At 43.4% G+C, this 25,886-nt stretch overlaps 1 protein-coding gene across 2 annotated transcripts in view; it reads right to left on the bottom strand.

The window, feature by feature from the left end:
- Positions 1–25,886, bottom strand: part of Sh3pxd2b (SH3 and PX domains 2B) — a 109,015-nt gene that overhangs the window by 25,546 nt on the left and 57,583 nt on the right. For both annotated transcript variants that reach the window (XM_087194832.1, XM_004836378.4), the window contains exons 3-7: positions 25,367–25,442; positions 20,012–20,088; positions 10,016–10,107; positions 5,111–5,136; positions 418–552 (exon numbers count right to left, since the gene is read on the bottom strand). In XM_087194832.1, coding sequence (XP_087050958.1) covers positions 418–552; positions 5,111–5,136; positions 10,016–10,107; positions 20,012–20,088; positions 25,367–25,442 — 406 coding nt within the window. The remainder of the gene's footprint in view (positions 1–417; positions 553–5,110; positions 5,137–10,015; positions 10,108–20,011; positions 20,089–25,366; positions 25,443–25,886) is intronic.

Genomic DNA, 25,886 nt, shown 5'->3' with positions numbered 1-25,886 from the left:
GTGACCAGTGGCCTGTTTGCTGGGCAGGGGTGGTGGTGGGGAGATGGCAGGGAGTGCGTCTGTTCAACTAGACCCCAGAGCTATGAGCCTTCTGAAGACCCCCACAGGAAACCAGAGGCCAACCAATGAGACACTTTCCAGTGGGACTGCCTGACTGTCTCCAAGTGCTTGAGAACCAGAAGGAAGTTTATGGAATATGAATCTAAGGACAAACTGGTAACATCTGATCGGGATGCTAGTGAGCTGCGAACAAGTGGATATTTGTGATCAAACAGGGGCTGTTGCTTTGAGGCCTCAGCTAGAGCTGGGGAGACTGGACAGCTTGGACTGCTTATTTGTTTTTAAGTTCCCATGTGCTTCTGGTGATAGGGCCTTGGTGACAGTGTAGGGTGGGAGGTAAGTGGTATAGGAAACTACCTGACTCATTTTTTTCGATGATGTCTACCACCTGTCCCACACTGAGGCTGATCTCCGAGCTCTCTTGCTTCTGGTAGTCTGCAACCACCACATACTGCTCTAGGACCATGGGGTCCACAGAGGCCAGGTCACCACCTGTAGATAGCAAAGCAATCAGATGTCACATGAGGTCACCACCCCTGCATGAAGGAGCCAGGGGAGCAGTGTGGGTCAGGGGACTTTCCAAATAACGAAGCTCTTACAGGACTTGTCTCAAGAGTGACCCTCTCCACGCATTCTTTCATTCATTTGCTCACTCAGCCATGAAAATTTACCAGGTGCCCACACCGTGCAAAAGCATTGGGGGTTCCAAGTTGATTAAGAGATGGTACCTGCCTCAAATAAGCTCACAGCCTAGTGAGAAAGCTCACAGATGGGTCAAATGTCCCCTGCAAAACCCAGGTTGGAACTGATTGCCAGTATGACAGTATTGGAAAGAAAGACCTTTACCAAGGAATTCTAGTGGGGTAAGGCCCGTATCACAGGAGAAGGACTGTTAACTGAGTGAGTGATTGTATCATAAAAGCAAACTTTTTTTCCTGCCATATGATGTTTGCCTTCCCTGACCACCTGGTACCACCTCACCTGTTTCCATTCCTTACCATATAGTTTTTAAAAAAAATACTGTATACTTATTCATTTCCCTGTTGCTTATTTTTCTGTCTTAGCATAGAAGCCCCTGAGGTCAGGGAGTCCGTCTCTTCTTACTGCTGTACTCATTCTGCCAAGAGGCTCACAGACCAATTGTCCATTTTTGTCCAAGGGGTGCTAAGAATGTTTTTTTATTTTTTTAGAGTTGTTAAGAAAAGGAAGAAAGTGAATGGGGAGAATATGAATAATATGTTATTATTATTGGGGATGGAAATTGTATGTGGCCTGTAAACCATTTACCATCTGGCCTTTTAAAAGAACAGTTGGGGCCAGGGATTTAGCTCAGTGGTTTTGCCACCTGCATCGCAAGTGCAAGGACCTGAGTTCGATCTCCAGTACAAAAAACCAAAAAAACCCCAAGAAACAGTTGGCCTAGTCTATGGATGATCTAATAAAACTCAATAGGGCTGGAGGTGTAGCTCTAGTCCTCCTCCTGGGAGTAGCCCATGCTAAGAGCTATCAATAAGCACTTGCCCATCTTATGGGAGACCAGAGATTATTTCTTGCCTACAAATAGGAACAGCAGCTTTCATTATGTGAGGATCTAATTCAAGTTACTCTGTCCAAAAAGTCCTATTTCTTCAGTTTTAACATTTGATAATGGCTCAGTTGGTCCATTTATTTCTGCACCAACTTCCTAACCACTCTACCAATGAGATTTGGCAAAACTATGAAAAATGACAGAATCAGGGAATCCTGAGACTTGTGAGCAAGACAGGAACCCAGAGACTGAGTGGGGCAGAGAGCAGGGTTAGCTATCTGGCCTGGCAAGAGCAGATCAGGCTCAAACTTGGGTCCCAGGGCTGGCACCTCCTCCAAGATTAGCTTTGGGGCTTTCAGACTGTGGTTCCCTGCCATGAAGTGGCTCAAAGATTCATGGAGCTGCTTTCCGGCATCACTTCTCTCTGAGTAAACTGCCTTCTCTTTACTCAGGGCACTCAACTCACAAAATGGATGAAAAAAACTGGGCATGATGGAGGATGCCTGCAATCCCAGCACTCAGGAGGATCACCATGAATTTGAAGCCAACCTGAACTATACAGTGAGTTCAAGGCCAGCTTGAACTACATAGTGAGACCTGTCTCAAAAAAAACAACCAACCAACCACCCACCCACCCAAAATGATGAAAAAAAGAATCTAATTCATCTGATCTACAGTCTCAAATTAGCTTCAGGACACCTGGATGTGTGTGGAAACACCTACTGGTGGAGCATGATACTGCAGCCAAGCTCTACAACACTTAATCGTTTCAATACCTCAAAGTTGAGCCAGGCATCTAAGTTTTAGGAGTTGCCAAGTATGAAATCAAAGGTTTCCTAGGCAAGAAATGTCATGTGGCCTAGCAGGAAATAAAAGAGAAGGAGGAGACTTGACAGTGGAAGGGTGATTTTTATCATTACAAGGTAAAAAATATTCAAGTGGTTTAGTGCCTAATCTACCACAGAAGTTTTCTATTTGAATACTTTTTCTTCATGATGACAAGTCTTGAATTTTTAAAATGAGTAGTGGCAAAGTGGAATTCCCATAAATTCACTATACTGCTAGGCTTGCTGAAAGAATCCATAAACCAGAGAATACTTTGAAAAGTAAAGGGCAGAACAATCAAGAAGAAAGATGCTCCTTAAGTCATCAGATAATGTTAAGCTGTGGTGAGATGGTTTTCCTGCAGGATGAGCAGAATTTGAGACCACATTAGCCAACGTCGTGGGAGCCAGCCACCCAGCCAGACTGGGAAATTCTGGGGATAGATAGCCTTCTCCAGTTCAGGGTTCAGCCAAAGAAATCTCAGGAGTTAAATCTGTTAATCTTAAATCCCTTTTAAATTCAACCAAGAAGACCAGTTCTAAAATAAAGGTAGTGTTCAAAAGGTCAGATAAAAAAACAAAGCCAAGCCCATAATGGGTTCTTAGACTGAATGAAGAAAGATGCCATTTTCTACCAGGCTCAACTATAAATAAATCTGTTCCCCATCATTGCAGGTAAATGGCGCCAACAGCAGTTGCCACAAATTAGAGCCACGTCTCTCTTTCCCAGACAAATCCCTTCATTAAGCCTGTCCCAACCGGACACTTATGTTTGCACAAACCAGAGCAGTCTCTTTCTTCTCTTCTCTCCCACCCACCCACTCCTTCCAGAGAAAGTCTCTGTACACCAAAGCCAGGAACTCTGTGACCAGCCCAAGTGGTAGCCCTTCTCTGCTCTTTTCTAGGAAATATGTAATTATGCTCAGGGCTCAAGAACTATTTGCAGTTTTAGTAGGATACCACGGCTCTGGCCAGTACCAATTAAACCCGAAGGAGAGCTGTACATAGACCATTTGAGCAAATGCCAGAGTTAATTCCAGATGCCCTCCCCAAGGCAGAGAGATCCACCTCCTCTACACATTCCTCTCCAAGATGGCCTTGATGCCTGTAAAGCTGACCATAGGCCTTGGGCCCAGGAGGCAATAAAAGGTCAGGGGCCACTGAATTTGGAATCTGTGGTCAGGGACATTAGTGTGCTTTAATAGTAATAGTAATAAAAATACTATCAAACATATATCACAATGTGTCAGGCACTATTCTAAGTGCTTAGTCTGTATTATTATAAATCCCATTACAATCTTATAACCCAGATGATTATTTTTAATCTCAATTTTACACACAAGGAAACTGAGGCCCCTGAGAGAAGTCATCTATCTTTACTTTTGATTATTTCTGCTTATGCTGGAGTCCTAGGAAATTAAAGAGGTTAGAATCTGGAAATCTAGGGCCAGAGACTTAGCTCAGTGGTTTCGCCGCCTGCTGCGCAAGTGCAAGGACCCAAGTTGGATCCCTGGTACCAAAAAAAAAAAGAATCTGGGAATCTGAAGACCATACTGGCTCTAGGTTTGGTACAGGCCAGAGCTTTTGCAGATGAAGGGGACAATTGTGCATGGTGGGAAGAAAAAGTTGGGCCATTGTTGATCTAAATATTTTTAAAGCCCAGGCCTGTGAAAACTCAAACACTGCTCTGAACATACACAGATTCCCACCTTCTCTCTTTCCATAATTGCTTCTGATAGAAGAGTTGTGTTTTGTTTTTTTTTTGGTACCGGGGATCGAACTCGGGTCCTTGCGCTTGCAAGGCAGGCGGCGGAACCACTGAGCTAAATCCCCAACCCAAGAGTTGTGTTGTTTAGGGAAGGGAAAGCTTCTTTTTTTTTTTGGTACTGGGGATCAAACTCGGGTCCTTGTGCTTGTGCAGCAGGCAGCAAAACCACTGAGGTAAATCCCCAGCCCGGGAAAGTTTCTTAAGAAGGAAAAGTTTGTTGCAAGGGGAGTGGTAGGGAGCATAGGAATTGCTCCATACTGCATCAGTCACTGACCAGAACAGCAGCTGACCAAGAACAGCAGTATAGAGGCTGAGTCTGGTACTGGGGATGTCAAGTGGATTAGGTCCAGGGCCTCTCCTCATTCCTGCTTCCCAGCCTGAGTGCATGCTGTCCCCTCAGCCTGGAATGCCCTTTGTTAAGTGGAAACTTCTGCATGTTCATGACCCAGGTCTTTACCTTCTGACTCCTTCCAACACCTGAGAACAATGCTAAGCTACCACATTATTTTGTGTGAAGTGGAACAAGGGCATTTAGCCCCTTAAAGGATGGGTAGGAAGACATCTGTCTCTCCTACTTCCATCTCAGGGTTATCAGTTCATTTGTAATTTCTTTTTTTTTCTCCATTAAGTTTATTTTATTTGTAATTTCTTGATACAGGACAACACAACCTCAAATCCTTCTGGGAAACAGGGTGGGGTATCAACCAAATAAGCATCCATCCATTCATTCACCCAACCAACCACCCATCCATCCATCCATCCACTCATCCAAGTATCTGTTTATCCATTCATCCATCCATCCACACACTCACCCACCTACCCATATTGCTGTATCCCCAGTGTGAAACCAACACCTGATGTACTCAGTAGACACTCAGTAGGAATACGTTAAACATTGGAGGAAGAAAAGAAAATGGGAAATACTCTTACCAGATTTCTTTTTCCCAATGTGTTCCCTGTATAGGAAAGAATAGGGGCAAGAAAGAATAATGAGTCAGTACTTGATTTGTATTGCCGCAAGTATTCCACTAGGAAACAGATTCTTTATCCCACAATAGCATCAGTGAATGAATAAAAAACAAGCCAACCAGGGACCCAGGCCTCTTAAAAAAGGAAGAATTGCTCCTAATTTTCTCCTTTTAGCTGGTAAGTGCTCCAGTGTTCTGGGGGAACTAGTGTCTCCCAATATTTGTAGCATGGAGGGCCCTGGGGAAGAACAGGAAGATGTCACATGGTACAAAAATAGGGCTTAGACCCTCACATTGCACTGAGCTTGGTCCCTATCTTGTCATACAGAACAGGGATTCCTGCCCCACTTCTTGGGTTCCTCTAAGGCACAGATTGGAAGCATAAAGTGCTTGGTAGGAAATGACAAAAGAAGCACACTAAAGACAGTGAAGTCTGGATAGCAGTACATACAGGACATCTCCTTAGCTACTATGCGCTAGCATTCACAGAGAACTGAATACAACTGTATTACAAGTACAATATTAAAGTCAGGGTTTACAAAGTACTTGTAAGTAAATGACCTTATTAGTAATAAGATTTTAGTAGTTGGGTTGGGATAGATGCTACGGCAACAATAGCATCATTTAGTAATTATTAAATGCTATTGCGTGTGTTGAATTTCTGCTAGATACTTTCAATTCATTCATTTAATGCAATGATCCTAAGAAAGAATTACTCTTTTATCTCCATTCTACAGATAAGGAAAATGGGACACAGAGTAACTTGCCCAAGGGCATATGGCTAGCAAGTAGTACAGGCCAGAATCTGAATCCAGTTCTATTTAATTAAAAAAAATTAACATGTCAGAAAACTCATCTTTTAAAAGCATACCATTCACTAGTTTTTACTACACTGACAAGGTTTTGCAACAATCACTACTAATCCCAAAACATTTTTATCAACCCCAAAAGAAACTCCATAATCATTAGAATTAATTTCCTCCCTTCTTCCAGCCCTTGACAACCACTAGTCTGCTGCTATCTCTAATGATTTGTCTTCTCTGGACATTTCATAGAAACGGAATCATACAATAGGTAGTGTTTTGTGTCTAGGTGGTGGGGACTGGACCCAGGAGCTTGTGAACGCTACACAAAATGTTCTAGTGCTGAGCTAATCTCCAGCCCCTTTTATTTTGGGACAGGATCTCACTAGGTTGCCTAGCTGCCTTTCAACTTGCAACCTTCCTGCCTTGGGCTCCTGAATAACTGGGATTACAGGCTACACCACCACACTGGGTTAGACATACATTTTCATTTCTTTAGGGTAAATATTTAGAAGTGGAACTGCTTGGTCACAAAGGTTTAACTCCTTGGTGCTTCTATAAAATGGCAGCCATACCATTTTAACACTAACAATATGGAAGGATTCTGATTTCTCTACATTCCAGACATTACTTGTTATCTGTCTTTTTTTTTTTTGGTACTGGGGATCAAACTCAGGACCTTGCGCTTGCAAGGCAGGCACCAGAACCACTAAGCTAAATCCCAGGCCCTGTTATCTGTCTTTTTGATTATGGCCCTGCTTGTGGGTGTGAAGGCAGACTTCATTGTGGTTTGGATTTGCATCTCCTGATGGCTGATGGTGCTGAGCACCTTTTGATACACTTACTAGCCATGTGTATATGTTCCCTGGAGAAATGTCTATTCAGTGACTGATTTTAAAGTCTGGGTTTAACTACCATGTCATAATGCTTCAAGGCATCCTCAGGAGAGGGGAAGGAGCTAAACCAGCCCCAGGAAGCTGAGGCCACTGTCTGAGTGTCTGGGAGGAGAAGCTGGGCCTGAGACAGGCCCTGGTGTGGGCTGAGGGGGTGGGGAGCCGACCACGCTGTTCTCCAGCCAGGCATTGTCTTTAGGAGGCTGAACTTCACAGCTGCTGTCCAAGAAAGGGCAAGGGCAATAGTGGGATGTCTCTGTCACTTTCATTGGCACTTGCTATATACTGGGAGACACTGAGGCCCAGGAAGTCTGGCTGGAGCCAGCCCTGGCCTCTCTCGTGAGTGGAACCCCACTCACCTGCTGCTCTGAGATGCACTGACTAAGACTACCTCCCAGGGGCCATCCAGGCCTGTCCTCTGAGCCATGGTCTGGCCTATCTCTAGTCCTGGGTCCTCTTCTGCCATATACTTTAATTCCTTCCACTGTTTCTGCCGAAGTAGGGGCTTGAGGAGCAGTGGGGCCTCTTGGGTTGTAGCAGCAGCATGGGAGAGCTTAAGCAGGCACATATCACATGTGAGATGTTTGGGGGTGCTCCGAAGTCCTCCTGCTCACGGCAACAAACCCCCTCCAAGAGCACTATTTAGAATCCGTCGTTTCCAACCTGGAAACTGGGCTGGAAAAAACCCATTGCTACTTGGAGCCCTAACGTGGGTCCAGATCCTGACCAAGAGACCAACCCCGCTGAGCAGGACACAACCTAAGCCAACAACAGGGGCCTGGCTGAGGCTGCCTGCCTAGAGCATCCTCAACAACCTTCCCACCTTCCTTCCTTTCCCTCAAAGCCTGGCATAAAGACAGGAAGACACCACTAGATGAGCCCTGGCCATGTGGCAACATTATCCTTTCTGGCAGGATGTTGCTTAATCCTTACAACAAGGATGTGAGCCAGGGTAGCAGCATCCACAGAGAAGTGAAATCACTTGTCCATGGTCACACAGCTGTGAAGGGACAAAGAGATCTGAACCTTTCTCTTCTTTCCAGGAAGTCCCTTGGAACCAGATACATGGATTCCGGTATGGGGCTGGTTAGCTTACCTCAGCTGCTAGTTTGTGCTTTCTTTGGGACAGTCTTGGCTGGTTTTGTATTTTTAGTGGGTATTCTGTATTTGTGTGTGTGTTGTGTGCCTATGTATTCCCATATTCACACAGCCTTTACCACCACTGTGGAAGTCTCCAAAGGCGAGGGGCTTTTTTGCCTTCTATCCTTTCTGAGGGAAGAACAGCAAGTAAGTGATCTTTAAACTCTATAGGGAGTGTTTTGCTTTTTTTTTTTTTTTAAACTCATAGGACAATAAGATTTCTTCTAGCTGTTCAAAGCCTCAAAATTTATAAAAAAATTTTTAGGTTCTTACCCTATGCCTTACATCAAAATGAATTCTGAGAGGGCCGGGGATTTAGCTCAGTGGTTTCGCCGCCTGCTGTGCAAGCACAAGGACCCGAGTTCGATCCCCGGTACCAAAAAATAAATAAATAAGTAAAATGAATTCTGACTTAGTGAGTAAATCTTAGGCCGGGGATGTAGCTCAGTGGTTCTGCTGCCTGCCTCACATGCACAAGGACCCAAGTTCAATCCCAGGTTCCAAAAAAAAAAAAAAGAACCAAAAATTGCTCAAACTTTTGGGCCCGGGATTTAGCTCAGTGGTTCCACTGCCTGCCTCGCAAGCTAAGGACCTGAGTTTGATCCCCGGTACCAAAAAAAAAAAAAAAAAAAAGAAAATCTGAGTCACTAACTAGAAAAATTAAGGTAAATATTTATTTAGCTTGTGTCTGAATGGTATCTGTCTTTCTAAGCTTGAAAGCAATGGAAGAAATCATTTGAAAAATGCTTACCACATTTGACTTTATAAAAACATAAAGGTTGTATAAAATCCAAAAATTATAAATTCAAGGAAAGAGACACATACAATATTTACCGCAAATATGGCAAAGGCTAATCTTAAGATTCATATACTTATTTAGGTGCTGGTGATCAAATCCAGGGCTTTGCATGTGCTAAATGCATGCTCTAGTACTCAACTACACACCTAGGCCTATATTTTTTGACAAATTATAGTTGCTTGTAATTATGGGTACACAGTGATGGTTTCGTATACCTAATCTTCAATATTTAAAGAGTTTGTAAATCAATAATAAAGTGTTTTATTGAAGAAAAATGAGCAAAGAGATTTTCCCCTTCCAACTATGACTATTTTGGAGTGAAGGTCCCAAGCCAGCTGGTACCTATCCTAGTTTGAGAAGGGTCCCCCTGAACTCAAAGACACCTGACGGAGGAACTTGGTGTGTTTCTATGTGGCTTCCTGGCCCAGGTGGTGGTGATGAACGAAGTCTGGGGAATGTAGACATTTGGAGGAGCTGATGCAGTCCACGTGGGTCTCAGCCCAGAGACTCGGTGGGAGGGGGATCCACCTGGAAGGCCCAGAGAATCACAACTCCTCCTTAGCCTTCAAGGAAGGACTGCCGCAGGAGATAAGCATCTCCACTGTGGTATCCAACTCTGCTCAGGGGCTTAAAACAAACCAAGCAGACCAATTACTTTCTGTTACTGCTTCATAATGACTGCAAAAGCCAAGCATCTTGGCCCTGACATCAAGAGGAAGGGCTGTGAAGACTGTGTACCTACGTGTTAAGCAATGCACTTATGTTACATATATGTCTCACCATAGACCGGCAAAATACCTATTATTATTATTCTCACTATGGATGTGGGACTACTCCAAAATCTGAAATCTGAAACATTTTGGATAAGGGACACTCAGCCTGTAGCTCCTAAGCACAACTAGCTCTGTGGCTGAGGCAGTGCGGAGAATCTGTGGCACAGTCCCTGCCTCCCAGACTTATAGTCTTCCCAGTTCTAATACCTTATGAGAAGAGCTGGGAGACAGAACAGTGTTTTGTGACCAGGGCCCTCAGCTAGGTACTCATCTGTCAAACAGGACTGCAGTTAAACACTTGCACCACCTGTGAAGGCCATATGCAGTGAGATCTTGCAGGTCTGAATAGGTGAAACCTGGCTTCTTTCGTACCGTGCTTGACTCCACCGCTCCTAGGGCTGGCTGGTCCTGTAGGAGGGAGGTGAGGGCAGATCTGGGGAGGTTCACACACCAACTTACTCTTTGGGGGGATTCAGGTCCTCAGGTCTTGTCTCAAAGAACTGTAGCACCTCCTCACACTGAGAGATATAGGGCGGCAGCTGGATCAGGGCCTAGAGAAGAGAGGCAGATGCTGATGAGTCCGAGGCAAAGCGAATATGAAAAGTGCCATGAGCCAGTGGTTCTTCTTCTTCTTCTTTTTTGTTTTGGTTTGTTGAGACAGGGTCTTGCTATGTAGTTTAGGCTGGCCTCCAACTCATGGCAATCCTCCTACCTCAGCCTGTTGAGTGCTGGGATTACAGGTGTGCACTACTACACCCAGCTGGAGCCAATGGTTCTTGAACATGGGATGGCATCAGAATTATCCAGAGGGCTTGTTAAAATTTGGATTGTGGGGTCCTGCCCCAGGGTTTCTGATTCAGTAGATTTGTGGTAGGGCCTGGGAATGTTCCCTGGTGATGCTGATGCTATTGGTTTGGGGAACACACACACAATAGATGTATATATACATACACATACAAATTGCAGGCATATTTATACAAATTATATGTATTTATACAATATCAGACCATGCTACTTTGTTAACAATGAACTGTGAACTTCATGCACTTTCATTTATTGGATATTGGTCGTCTATTGTATAGATATTACATATTTTAGTCAACTAGTCACCCACAGGTGGATATTTAGATTATGTCCACGTGCTTAAATGTCTTAATTCCTAGATCTGGAGCATTAAAGTGAAGAGACTGTTTTATGACTTGAATAGAAGTTGAGTAAGTCTCCAAGTTAATAAAGGGCTAACACGCTGGGTCTCAACTGGCCAATTCCATGCTAACCTGCCACAGTGAGTTATCAGCTGGCCCGTGACAGTATCTCAATCATATCTGCCAACAGGCTGGATGAGGCAGATAGAGAGTACAAAGTTAGACTAGCACCGGTTGTGTTGGTTTATCTACCAACACAATACCAGCAGGTATTCATTCATTTTGATTTGATGGGCATCTTCTTTTTACCCAGCACTGCACTGATGGGCTTGCTGATACTTTATTAGCCATGGAGTGGCTCCTGCTCTGCAGCTGGTCCCCAGGGACTGAAGTTTTCCAGGACTGAGGCAGAGAGTCTGGAGCAGGCACTTTCCTCCCCCACTTCCCATTCATTTCTAACATCTCTTCTTTCTGAATCTGGGCAGTGAGTGGTCTTCTGCCCCAGATGAACTACTGTCTGGGGCCGCCATGGGTCTCTTTTTCTTCTGAAGCCCTTTAGTTCTCGCAGTTGGAACCACATAATGAAGGAGCTGATTACATGCAGGATGATGGTGTGTCCTGCCTGCTTGGTGTGTAGGTCTGAGGCTCCTCCAGACTGCAATAACAACACTGTTTGAGGTTGGCTCAGCACTTGACAGCTCCCAAAATGCATGATCTGTCACTCTTCATAATCCTAGGAGAGCTGGCTATTTTCCCATTTTAGAGATGTAGTGACTTGGATTTGAGGGTCTAGGACTGACCGACTGCAATCTAAAGATAGTGCCATGATGGCTGCTACTCCCCTATCCCCCCTAATACCTAGACAGCACTGGGAATACTGTGGTATCAGGTTGAAAGTGTCTGCTGGATAAATAACATGAGGGAGGGCCCTGTGAGAGGAGAGCTGGGTGGGTCACATGAGCTCCTGAGGGCTGTCTTGGCCTGAAGGAGCCTCCCGAATGCTCCTTGCTAAGAGGGAAGAGGCCTCAATCAGACCAGTGAGGGAAGGGACAATGAACCCATGGAAACCTCCTGTCAATGCCAAATTCTCTTCTGGTTTTGAGCTATTCCTAGGAAGCAAAAGTCAAACCATACAATAAGCCAGTTACTAATATAAGGCAGTGCCATGAGCTTTGGTGCTGCCCTGTCATTTAGGATGGACTGGGTAATGGTAAAACATGATCTGGGGCTAAGGAAGAATTCTTCCAAAACCCTCTAGGATTGTCCTGGGTCTAGTCAGTACTGACAAAGCACCACAAGCCCAGGAAAACTCAGGTCTGTTCAGGAAGCAATCGTGGCCCTTTGTATAGATGTGGCCAATCCATGCAGGGATGAGAGGCCAGCAAGTCCTGTGTGGTGAGGGTAATGAAAAAAGAGCAGACAGAAGCAGCTTCTGATTCTGGCTGTCACTTCCTAGCTGTGTAAATCTGGCCAAGTCCTATTGCTTCTCTGAGCCTCAGTCTGGTCATCTGTAAAATGGAAACAAATACCCACCTGGGAAGGCTGAGCTGCAGAATAAGCAAGGAAGTGGCTGTATGGTCTCTGTCACATACTAGCTGCTTGATAAACATCAGTCAACTCTTGGGCTCTTTGTATAATAATATGGTGGTTCTCAGAGGCAATTTAAGAGGCAATAAGAGGATTCTGTTAAATAATACATGGGCTAAGAATTTCGAAAGCATGTGTTTCTCAGTTTTCTTCACGTGTTTCTCTCTCCAAAAAGAATGCCCCAGAGAGGTGACACATCCCTAGCTTGCTTTCTGAGAGCGGGAGCAGGCTTTGGATAGCCTCAGGTAGTCACGCAACACCAGCTTGGTAGATTTAAAAACATTTTCTTTTGGTACCGGGGATTGAACTCAGGGCCTTGTGCTTTCAAGGCAGGTGTGGTGCCGCTGAGCTAAATCCCCAGTCCTAAAAACATTTTTTTTTGTTTTATTGTTTTTATTTTTCCTCTTTTGGTACATAACACTTATTTTATATTATGGTTGTGATATACAGTTTCCTCTAAAATAATTTTTTTTGGGGTGCTGTTGGGGATGGAATGCTAGGCCTTGCACATGCTAAACAGTGCTCTACCAGAAAGGTACACTTTCAGTCCTAAAATATATCATTTTAAGAAACTTAAAAATAAAAAGTAAGTTAATTTAAGAAAAAGTATTAGTAATAGTATATGACAAAAGTCTGGAAGGGAGCTCTTTAGTGACTGGAGTCTAGTAAATTCTGTCTACAGTTTTCTTTAAAATACTGTACTACAGCAAGGGCTACACCTCACGCATGTGCATATTTCTGTGTGCATGTCCAATTTAAGCTATTCCCTCATGATGGTTAGTTAATGTTTGAAGTTCCTTCTTTGGGAACAAGTCCTTTAGCAAGTAGACTCTGTTATAGGCTGAATACAGTTTGTCCTCTCTAAAACTCATATGGAAATTTAATCACCATTGTGGCACTATTGGGATGTAGGCTTATGCAAGTTATTTGGGTCAAAGAGGCAGAATTCTCATGAATAAATTAATGCCTTTTTCCCCCACTGAGTGACGTTTTGCTCGAAGGTCTGTATTAGTTACCATGAGAGAGGGTTGTTATACATACAGTGAGGCCGCCTGTCATGTTCTGCTGTTTTGTATGCACCCACTTGATCTTCTGCTCTCACGAGTTGAAGCAGCATGAGGCCTTCACTGGCACCCTATTCTTTGACTTCCCAGCCATCAGAACCAAAATAAACCCTTTTCCTTTACAGATCACAATTACCTAGTCTCGCGTATTATGTTATAGCCACAGCAAATGGACTAAGGTTAAATCAGAAGGTCTCACTTTAGAAAAGGGCATTTCAAGACTTCAGCTGTTTATCTCGGATCAAAACCACAGCTTGTATTCATTAACATTTGTTAGAAACAATTTCTTTCTTTTACCAGTGAAACGAGAAATGTTCTAGAAGTATTTTCAGTTGCTCAGACTCTTGCATAAACAAAAGCTGGTGAGCCCAGTATCACATATACATCCTTCAGAATCATGCCCTGGGTCTAGAATTCTGGACTAGTTCTGTGTTCAGCCTTTTCTTGAGGATTTTATTGTCAGGCCATGCTTAGGATGAACTGATCTTGCCCCCAGAATGTGTTCCATCCGCCTCAAGTAATCACTTACATCGAATGGAGCCTGATAGTCAGCTGCTATTTCAATGAGATCCCAGGACAACTTAGTGGCTGTTTATGAGGCTGCATGATAATAAATGCATGTATGTGCAGCAAGAGTCAGTGAAGTCAGGTTTTTATTGTATCTTTCAACAAACAAAAGTTCTTAAATGTAATGTAGGCAAGTACATCAATTGTTTTATGGTTGATACTTTTTCTGTCTTTAGAAATCCTTCTATGCACAGAGGTTATGAAGATGTTTTCCTATTTTTGGCTTCTAAAACATTTTGCAGCAGTGCCTCTTAGAATTACGTCTTTAATTTTCTTAGAAATGATAAATGATTTCATGTGTGTTGTGAGGTAGGGGTTAGTTATCTTTTTTGTTTTTTCCCTACACTAATACTCATTTATTGACAAATCTATCAATTTCCCAATGATCTCCCAGGATGCCTTTGTCAGTATCAAAGTCTCCAAATATATGTGGATCTACTTCTGGGTTCTCAATTTTGTTCTAGTGTCTTTTCTATCCTTGTGTCAACACTACACTCTGCTAATTACCATAACTTTTTTTTTTTTTGGTACCGGGGATCGAACTCAGGTCCTTGTGCTGGCACAGCAGGCAGCGAAACCACTGAGCTAAATCCCCAGCCCTTAATTACCATAACTTTACAATAGGTCTGACAGAAAAGAAAGATTTTCCATTATAATACTCAACGGGTAGGTACGTATGAAGATATCATATCTACAGCCCTTGTCTATCTCCATCTATTGGAAATTGCCAGTTTCTACTAAATAAAGCTAATTGTGATAGATCAAACTGGCTTAAGTCAGTTCATAATGATTCAATAACTGATACCCAAATGTTATAGTACAGCCTAATTAGTCTGTAAAACTGCAGATCTTGCAACAAAAAGGACAGTTTCATCTCCTTCCAGGAGGTCAGTTCCCCTGAAGCTGAGCCAAGGGAATATGGCCAACCAAACTCCAAAAATATCTGCTCTGTTCTTATGATTCATTAATAGCAGGGGATGATAAGTTCCATGTGGCTCATATAACCTAAGCAGTTTCTTCCCTGTGGTTAATCCAGATGAATTCATGATCTCTGTATCATTCCAAGCTCCATGCAGCTGCATGCAGCTGCTTTAATCCCTTATTGCCACTAAAATTTCTTTTTCAAAATCAAGAGTCCAGAGGCTGGGGAAGCCCTGGGTAAAAGGAAAGTCTGACTCTAGGAGGTGTCCCTCAGGTGGGCTGGGGAAGAAACAGATAGGATAATCTGGGCTGAGGCACAACAGCTTATGGGGAAGGTACTAGCAGGACCTTCCCAGCAAGATGACCCCAAGGTCCAAAGTCCCTGCCAGCAGAGACTTGACAAAGGAATGTCATCTCCAGGGTGGGGAATCCAGACTTCAGAAGTTAGAAAAGGGATAAAAAGAAAACCTAAATTTTCCCGTGAGCATTGGAACGCAGGAGTATTGCCTTTGTGCTTGAATGACTGTCTCTGCCCCTAACCTTCAGCCCTTTTAAAGAATATACTTAGGAGAGAGATCTGAGTTTATCTGCTTGTATCGGTCTGTTTTCTACTGCTATAACAAAATAACCTGAGGCTGGGCACTATGTAAAGTGAAGAGGTTTATTTGGCTCATGATTCTGGTGACTCTAAAGTCCAAACAACATGGCACTGGCATCCTGGCAAGAGTTCTATGTGAATCACAACATGGTGGAGAAATGGAAAGAGAACTAGCCATATGCAAAAGGGGCCAAGCACACAGTGTGGTCTTGCTTTATAATAAGTGGCTCTCAAGAGAACTATCTCACTTTGAAATTGGCATTGATCCCTTCCAACAGTGATGTCCTGCGACCTAACTACTTTGCAGTTGGACCCACTCTCAAAGGCTCTATCACCCAAACACTGCCATACTGGGGACCAAGCTTCCAGGACATGAACCTTTAGGGACCACACTCGAGTGATAGCACTGCCTCTGAGATACATGCTTCAATACTCTGACCTCTTGCACTGTCACTCTCTTAGAGAGGTAACCCTAAGTGAAATGTGAGTACTGAAGTATAAAAGGCCCGGGTTCAATGCTCAAACTCTCCAATGCTGGTTACTGGAAGTAACTCTGTTGGGCCTCCATTTCCTCATCTACATAATGGGAATAATAAAATCTACTCTGAAAAGTTGCTAGAGGGATGAAATGAGGTCATGTCTGAAAAGAGCAGACACTCAAATGGGAGTGGTTTTCTGGCCTTCCTTGAAGTCTCCTGCCAGAGAAGGGTCATCTGTCCCCACATTGCCCCCTTTCATTCAACCTTTTTTTGTAGATTTATTGCAGTATAATTTACATACCATCATATTTACCCATTATAAATGCACAATTCCATGATATTTAGTAAATTATGGAGTTGTGCAATCATTACCACAATTTAGTTTTAGAATTTTTCCACCACCTCAAAATTCTCCCCACCTAATTTGCAGTCCATCTCTACTACTGCCCTCAGGCCCAGGAAACCACTGATCTGCTTTCTGTTGCTACAAATTTGCCTTTTCTGCACATTTTACATAGATGGAATCACACCATATGTAGTCTTTTGCATCTGGCTTTGATCACTTAGCATCATGCTTTTGTGATTTATAAAGGTTGTAGCATTTATCAGTATTTCATTGCTTTATATTGCTAAATATATTCTATTGTATGGATATTTCACATTTTCATCCATTCACCAACTGACAAGACATGCATATTACTTCCAGCTTTGGCCTATTGTGAATTAACGTTGTTATGAGCATTTGCATCTAAGTCTTTGGGTGGACATAAATTTCAATGCTTTTAAGTATATACCTAAGAGTGGTCATGGTGTAAGTATAACTTTTTTTTTGGTGCCAGAGATCGAACTTGGGACCTTGTGCTTGCGAAGCAGGTGGTAGAACCACTGAGCTAAATCTCCAGCCTGGGGAAAGTATAACTTGAAGAAATTGCCAAAATGTTTTCCAAAGTGGCTTCCCATTTTATGTCCACACCAGAATAAGGGATCCAGTTTTTCTTTATCTTCACCAATATTTTGTGTTATCATCTGCCTTATTGATCACAGCCATCCTAGTGCCTGTGCAGGTTTTAATTTCAATGACCCTAATGACTAATGATGCTGGGCATATTTTCATGTGGTAGTCATTTCTTTGTCTTCTTGGGTGAAATTACTATTGAAGTCTTTCCCCATTTTAATATTGGCTTGTCTTCTTGAGTTGTAAGAACTTTTCATGTATTGTTAACACAAGTTCTTTATCAGATATATGATTTAAAATTATTTTTACCCAATCACTGCATTTTCATAATGGCATCTTCTGAAGCAGAGAAGTTCCAAAGTATATTTAATGAAGTCCAATTGTATCAATCTTTTTTTTTTCTTTTTTGGTACCGGGGATCGAACTTGGGTCCTTGCACTTGCGCAGCAGGTGACAAAGCCACTGGGCTAAATCCCCGGCTGTATCAATCTTTTTTAGGGCTCACTTTTTTTTTTTTGGTATTGGGGATCGAACTCGGGTCCTTGCACTTCCAAGGCAGGCGCCAGAACCACTGAGCTAAATCCCCAGCCCTAGGGCTCATATTTTTGGTGGCATATTAATAACTTCTTTGCCTAACCCATGGTTGTGAGGATTTTCACCTATGTTTTCTTATAGCAGTTTACAGTGTTTAGTTCTATGGTCTATTTTGAGTTGATCTTTTATATGGTATGATATAAAGGCTTAATTTTATTTATTGGCATATATATAGCTGTTATGGGTTTAATTGTGTCTTCCCCTCATTCCTAAATTCAGACTAAGTCCTAAACCCCAGTATCTCAGAATGTGACGAGCATTAGAAATAGGGCCTTTAGAGAGGTAATTTAAGATTAACCAAAGCCATGAGAGATAGACCTTAATCCAGTATAACCAGAGTCCTTAGAAGAGGTGACGATATAGACATATACAGAGAAAAGACCATATGTGACATCACAGGGAGAAGTCAGCTATCCACAAGCCAAGGAAAAGTCCACAAAAGCCCTGTTATTTGGACTTCTGTTTTCCAGAACTGTGATAAATTTCTGTTGTTTAAGCCACTCACTTTGTGATCATTTTTTAATGAAACTAATGCAATGGCTAGTAGCTGATTATCCCAACTGCTTATGAAAAAGACAATCCTTTTCCCATTGAATTGTCTGGGCACCTTTGTTGAGTACCCACTGACCATATATTTTGTATGAGTTTATTTCTAGACTCCCAGTGCTGTGTCCTTAATCTATATGCTTATTTATTTATTTATTGATACTGAGAATCGATCTCAGGACCTTGCACTTACGAGGCAGGCGGCAGAACCACTGAGCTAAATCCCCGGCCCCATATGCTTATCTTTTTTTTTTTTGGTGCTGGGGATTGAACTTGGGACCTTGCGCTTATGAGGCAGACACCAGAACCACTGAGCTAAATCCCTGGCCCCTCATATGTTTATCTTTATGTCAGTACCATACTGTCTTGATTACTGTAGCTTCATAGTTTTTGGAAATGGCTATTATGACTCCTCTGATTTTGTTCTTTTTCAAAAGTGTTTTGATCATTTGAGGTCCTTTGGATTTCTACATATACTTTAGGATCAGCTTGTCAATTCTACAAAAAAAGCCTACTAAGATTTGACAGGGAATACATACAATATAGAGACCAATTTGGGGAGAACTGCCATTTTAACAATATCAAGACTGGGCATTGTGGCACACGCCTGTAATCCCAGCACTTCAGAGGCTGAGGCAGGAGGATCATCACAAGATCGAGGCCAGCCTGGACTACATAGTGAGTTCAAGGCCAGCCTGAATTACGTGGTGAAAACCTGTCTCAAAAAACAAACAACAGGGGCCGGGGATTTAGCTCCGTGTTTGATCCCTGATACCAAAACAAAGCAAAACAAACAACAACAAAAACAAAAATCAGGTCTTCCAATCCATTACTATGGAATGTCTCTTCATTAATTGAGATCTTCTTTCATTTCTTCTTGCAATGTATTATAGTTTCAGTGCACAAATCTTGCACTTCTATTGTTAAGTTTATTTCTAAGTATTTTATCCTTTTTGATGCTATTATGACTAGAACTGCTTTCTTAATTTCATTTCTGCAGTATTCAGTCTTTGCATATAGAATCACAATTGATTTCTGTCAATTATATATCCTATGATCTTACTAAACTCCTTTATTGTTTCGAGTGTGTGTGTGTGTGTGTGTGTGCGCGCGCGTGCGTGCATGCGTCTTACGACTTTCAACAGACAAAATCATGACATTTGTTAATCAAGGAAACTCTACTCCTTCTTTCCTAATCTGGATGCCTTTTATTTACCTTTTTTTAGGTGCTGACACTGGTTAGCTCCTTCAGCACAATATGAAACAGAGGTGGTGAGGGTGAACTTGTTTGTTCCTGATCAAAGGTGGAAATCATTCATGGCTCCATTTTAAGGCATCTATTCCAATTCCCACTATTGAAACTTGCTATGTAAGGTGGAGAAATAAATACTAAAAGCAAGAGAAGCTAAAAAAACAGGGTTCTTTTCTGACCACAACCTCCAATCAATTGAAATATAACCAAAAGGCAGGGCTCTTGTTGTTTCAAACATTCAAGGGATGGGCTGGGGATTTAGCTCATTGGTGCCAACACCTGCCTTGCAAGCACAAGGTCCTGAGTTGGATCCCTGGTACCAAAAACCAAAACAAAACAAACCCCCCCCACATTCAAAGGAGAGGAAGCCACCCAACAGCAAGGGCTGTTGAATAACTTCTGGAACATTCACACACAACGAAGTACTATGCAGCTATTAAAAGTAGGCTCATAAAGATTGCTTAATAGTAGGGAGAAATTCTTATGTCACAATAATAAGACAAAAGAAAAAGAACATACATTATATAGGATGTTCTCACTCCATAAAGAAATGCTCACATGGAGAAAAGATGGCAAGAAAATATGTGAAACTTTTAGTAATGTTTGCTTCTGGGCTGAGGGATCCTAGGTGATTTATTTTTCTAATTTCATTCAACTGCATAAATTATTCACAATGAGTATCTTGCAGAAAGGAAAACAAAACAGAACACCCACAGGGAAGACTGTGTTGGCGGTTCTCAGCCTTACCTTACAGTATTCATCAATTGGTATCAGGCGTTTGACAGCCACGTCCCGGATGTGGCTTCGTCGGAAAAGGATTTTCCCTGCAAAAGATGAGAGCACACACAACACCATAAGGGAGCAGCAACCTTAGAGGGGAAGCCCTGAGTGGGACCACAATTCCTGGCTGTCACCCCCTGCATGGTTCTCTTAACCCTTGTTCACACTCAGCTCTAGTTCAAGGGCTTGGGAGGATGAGACACCGTGAATAAGTTTTATTATTTTTGGCGCTGGGGATTGCACTCAGAGCCCTGTGCATGCTAAGCACACGCACTCTATCACTGAGCTACATCTCCAGCCCCACCCAGGAATAAAGTTTTTAAAAATATTTTTAAATTAAGACACAGTAATTGTCCATATTTATGGGGTACAGTGTGGCATTTCCATACATGTATACAATGTGTAATGATCAGGCCAGGTTAATTATCAGGTCCAACCCCTCCACATTTATCATTTCTCTATGCTAGAAACATCCCAAATCTTCTCTGCTAGTATTATGAAATGTAAAATTAATTTTTCTTACCCATTGTTACTCTATTGTGCTGTAAAACATCAGCAGCTAACCCCCCTGTTCAACTGCAGTCATGTCCCCTAACTATCCTCTCCTTATCCACTCTTCCTAGACTGTTGTAACTACTATTCTACTCTCTATGTCTGAGATCAACTAAATTTTAGCTCCACATGTAAGTGAGTCCATGCAGTATTTGTCTTTCTGTGTCTGACTTCCAGTGAGGAGGTTTTGATGAAGTAAGGGAGGCTGGAAACATCCCACGGAGGGAAGGGCCTCCTACCTTATGAGGACCTGGTGTTATGAGCTTCTCTGCAACCCTAGGGTTCCTCAGACTGGTTGAGCAGAACAACAGACACTCAGGTCTCCCCTAGCCTGGCAGTTTAGCTTGCTTTTCTTCCCTTTCCTCATTCACCTTCTGCTTCCACCTCATGTTCCCCCAAACTTCCATGCTCTTTCCTGATGGTCTGTCTTTCTGCTATCTCTACACTTATTAGAAAAGAAAATCTCCAGAAAATGCCTCAAAGGATTCAACATGTTTGTCTTTGGAGGGATGGAAAACAGACTGTTTTTTTCATTATACTGTCCCCCAAAGCTCCTACTGTAAACATTTATTACTTCTAAAATCAGAAAAATTTCATGTTATACAAAATGAAAAGCAAAAGCAAAAACAAAAACAAAACCACTCAGACTATTTAGGGAAGGGGAAAGGTGTTTACAACCTGTTTTCCCCACAAGTGATGATGCCTTCTGTCCTTTACTCATTCGCTCTGTGGGCACAGCCTCTATGGGACCCCTTTCTGTGCCCATGCTGGGGACTGGCAAGGAGCAGGACAGCTGACAACTGTGTTCCCCACCAGGGAAGGACCCAGCTGACATTCTGGGTGGGGCAACCCTCCCTTGGGTGGGACTTGTCCCCCCCCCCCCACAGGATGTTTAGCATCCTTAGTCCAAATCCAGACAAAACTGGTAGCCTTCCCACCTCAGGGATGTGATAACCAAATTTCCACCTATACTGGCCTTCATGGGTGGGACTACTTGCAACCTCTGGGAGTGTCCTGTATCTTTGGAAAAATAAGAAATGTATGCCTAAAGAGAAATCCTGGACTGCAAATGCTTCCTGTCCTCTCATTTATTCCTCCAAGTGTGAAAGGACTCCCTAACCAAAAATAGTTTGGTCTCATTTTGGAACAAAATCCCTTGGGCAGATCAGGAGAAGGGAGGGAGTGGGTGTACAGGCTTCTTACTGAAAAGGCTGAGAGCAAGCAGGCTCAAAATATTTACAATCAGCATGGGGTTAGCGCTGGCCCTCTGCAAAAGGCAGGCTTGTCCTGAAGTCACCACACAATTAAAGAGCCCAATGCTAAGATTCACCCAGGACAGGGATGGGGATTTAGCTCAGTGGTTCTGCCACCTGCCTTGCAAGTGCAGGATCCTGAGTTCGATTCCCAGTACCAAAAAGAAAAGATTCACCCAGGGTTGGACCTGCACTGGGCTCAACCTGCAAGAGCCCAAAGAGAAGCATGGAAAACTTATGTGGCCTCAGTGTTTTCAGGGGTGCGACACAGGACAAACGTGCCATTTCTCTTCCTGGGTGCCTTGGTGGGATGGGGCTTTCTGGGGAACAACTGGTCCCCAGTCAGCAAAGGGGGCAGAAGGAGAGCAGCCTGCTAGAAAGGCCATGGGGAATGAATGCGTTTAAACGGGAGAATATAAAATAGGAGAGCAGCCCCTCTGTCTTAGAAGTAATCAGCACAGTGGCTGGACTTTAGTCAGCACTCAGAAAATAATTACTTTTCTTCCCCCAAAGCAGATTTGGTGATACTGTGATACTCTAATTGAGAGCACATCAATTCCTTCTTCAAGCTCAGCCTCCTGGAACCCAGCCTCTGGTGGGCATCAGGCCATTTGCCCACAGAGAGTGGGAGGTGTGCTCGGGTCAGAGCTGGCACCACCTCAGCCAGGGGGTCAGTGTCCTTGTCTGCGCCTGCTGGGAAGCGGTTCTGTGGGGAAGGAGGGAGCACCTGCTGCCCTCCCAGGATGGAAAGGGTGCTGGGAGGAGAGCAAAGCTTTGGGGGGAATGGGCCGGCTTTTGTTTTCCACAGTGGAGGGAGGCCAAACTGTAATTCTTATTTTTCAAGCTGCATTCTCTGCCAAGTTGGCTCCCCCAGCTCCTGCTGGGATGGAAAACTGCACAAGCCATCCCCTCCCCCATCCCTGCGCTAACATGAGCCTTGCCTTTGTTCTGCTGAGGCGGCAGTCTGGGCAGAAAACTGACCCTAGGAGAGGGACTCTGCACCCGCCCCCGGGCCTCCAGAAAAGCTGGGAGGTGGGCTCAGGAGGGAAGTGCCAGGGGTCCTGGGGCCCAAGGGGGAATCTCCAAGCTCCAAGTAGGAGTGCTGAGCAGGGACAAAGGGGCCAAGTTTTGAGGAACAGTGTTTTTATTAATTCTTGGGTGGAAAAGGATTACATAACCATGAAAGCTTTTAAGAGTTTGGGAGAGGGTTGGGCTCGAGTTCTCTGTCCTGAGAAGTTTTTCCAGTAGTGGTTTTGCCTTTCACCCAGAAAAAAAAGCTCTTACTTACTGCTTTCCCCTTCCTTTCTTGAAGAGAAACCTACATTTAGAGCACAGTTTAACTTGAATATCACTTAAATTCTCAATCATTTAAAGATGACTCCAACACATGAAACAAAGAAATCCCAACAGAGTATCCCGGGGCTCTGTTCCTGCTTTGCTGAGAACTTCTATGTGCCAGAGACTGAGCCTTATAAAGCAAGGATCACTGTCCTCCTTTAAAGAGGGAGAAACTGAGGCTCCGAGGTGATGTCCCCTGCTTGAAGTCACATGGTTGACTTGTTAAGATTCCAAAACATGTGCTTCGGATCCCTGATATTTGGCCACTGCAGCTGGCACATAGAGTTTTCTCCAGCAGGCAAAAATTTCCAGCATGGTCGTTTGCTTTCCCACAGCATGGCCACTCTCTGTTTTTAGGGCAAGGATTCCCCCAAAGGATGGGGCCTGGGAGACACATCTACCCTGCCTCTGAGCCTGTTCAGGCACGATGATACCTGGAAGAACCCATTGATGTTCTGGACTGCAGAACTCAAGTGGCCCCAGGACTGTTCCCTTGCCTGAAAAAGCAAAAAGATCTAAAGGGTCCCTCCAGCTGGAAATATCTGTGACTTAGGGAGACTGTCAATTTGTTGATTATCTATAACATAAAAACAGTATAGTGAGGGCCAGGGATTTAGCTCAGTGGTTCCACTGCCTGCCTCAAAAGCACAAGGTCTCGAGTTCGATCCCCAGTACCGGCCCCCCCAAACCCAGTATAGTGTTTGGTGACCCGTAGCTATCTGTCAGGTATTTACATAATGCTCAAACAACTTTATCATTTAAGGACCATTATTATCTCCAGTTTACAAATGAAGATATAAAACTTAATGCACTTGTCATTTAAAGAGCTGGTGAGTGGGGAACACTGGGCTTAGAATCCAAGTCTTTTGACTCCTGGTGTGACATTCAGAGATAGCCATATCTGTGTGTGAATCCCAGTTCTGCCTCTGTGCAAACGCTTATAGTTCTCTGAGCCTCAGTTTCCTCATCTGTGAAACAGTCACAGAAATGCCTACCTTGCAGGGTTAGTCCTTGGGGGACTAAAGGAGGTAATAAATATAAAGCACTTACCCCAGCAACTGGCCTAGAGTAGACAGCCAATAAATGCGAGCTATTAGGACTTGAAGCAAGAACACTGGTTTAGATAATCCCCCTTTTTTCCCCAGCTGCAGCCTTCATGCCATTCTTTGGTAAGAAAGTTTTTTTGGGGGGGTGGGGGCAGTGGGATACTGACTGCTCTGAGAATAGAGATCAGCCAAAATTGCGTTAAATCCTCCCCAGCAGCCAGTGTGACATCTGGTACTCAGAAAGCTTTTGGTAGCTGTAGTAGGCAAGGAGGAAAAATTTCTACAATGACCCCCTCCAACAATGTCCCGTCCTAATCCCTAGAGTCTTTGTATGTTATAAGATATTATATCCTCACTTTCTCCTTAAGAGAAGTGCATTATCCTGGATTAGCCAGGTAACTGCATGGGCCTTTATAAAGAGACAGCTTTCCCTTACTTGTGGCAGAAGGAGAAGTCAGAGGGATTTGAAGCCTAAGAAAAATCCAGTGGCCCATTTGTAGGCTCAAATGTGAAGCTATCATATGATAAGGAATGCAGGCAACTTCCAAACACTGAGAGGGCCCTCAGCTGATAGCCAATGAGTAGATGGATGGGGAATCTTGGTCCAGTAGCTGTAAGGAACTGAATTCTGCCACAGTGTGAGTGAGGATAACAGTGGATTCTTCCTTAGAGCCTCCAGGTAAGAGCTCAGCCTAGACGACACCTTGATTTTGTTTGGCTTTGTGGGAGCCTGTATGGAATTCTGACCCACAGAACTGTGAGGGAATAAATGGGTGTTGTTTTACTCATATGCTATTAATTTGGTGATAATCTACGATGCAGGAAAACTAACACAATAGCTATACTAATAGAAGCTGCCCACAAACTTTTAAGCTCTGGTGATTCCAGTTTGAGAGATGGGAGGAGCCGAGAATCCCAGAGGTGACGGGTCTTGCCCAAGGTCACATACCCAGTAATGATGTAGCAACTAACTCCAAAGCCCATATTCTTAGTCATTTATGCCCATGACCAGGATTCTGGTCAGGGGGGAATGTTCCCTGATGAAGGAGGTCAGTTCCTAAGCTGTCTTGAGAGATATGGGAGCTGTTTAGTAGTTCCCAGCATCCCTGTTTGAGAGCATGCATGTCACCCACCTGGCAGAAAGGGAATGATTCGCTGTTTAGGGTCCTTCTGTCCTCCTTCCATGGGAAATTTGTCCAACATTTGCATCTACATGGGGAGAGAATACCAAAAGCAAAAACTTTTCATAATGCAACAAAGGCATTTCTGACATTTTCAAGAAATTATGGGAAAATGTGATCTGTTCTACATAAAAGTTCACTTTGTCCAGCTTTTCAAAAAATGGAAGCAGGGGTCAGGGATTTAGGTCAGTGGTTCCGCTGTCTGCCTTGCAAGCGGAAGGTCCCGAGTTCAATCCCTGGTACCAAAAAAAAAAAAAAAAAGTGGAAGCAATGGGGAAAGCAATTTCATCTAGATTAGGGACCCCATGAAGACAATTTTTTTCTTTTTCTTTTTTTTTTTCTTTGGTACCAGGGATTGAACTCAGGACCTTGTGCTCCCAGTGCCACTGAGCTGATTCCTCAGCTCTGAAAACAATTTCCTTTTATAAAATTAATTTTATTGGTACTTTTTTTTGTATATCCTTTTATTGGT

Source organism: Heterocephalus glaber, unplaced genomic scaffold, assembly GCF_053883595.1.
Source record: "Heterocephalus glaber isolate CG9 unplaced genomic scaffold, H.glaber_assembly_v1.0 deba00001606, whole genome shotgun sequence".
Lineage (NCBI taxonomy): Eukaryota > Metazoa > Chordata > Mammalia > Rodentia > Bathyergidae > Heterocephalus > Heterocephalus glaber.
The sequence above is the reverse complement of the archived record's forward strand: the minus strand, read 5'-3'. Positions and strand labels throughout refer to the sequence as shown.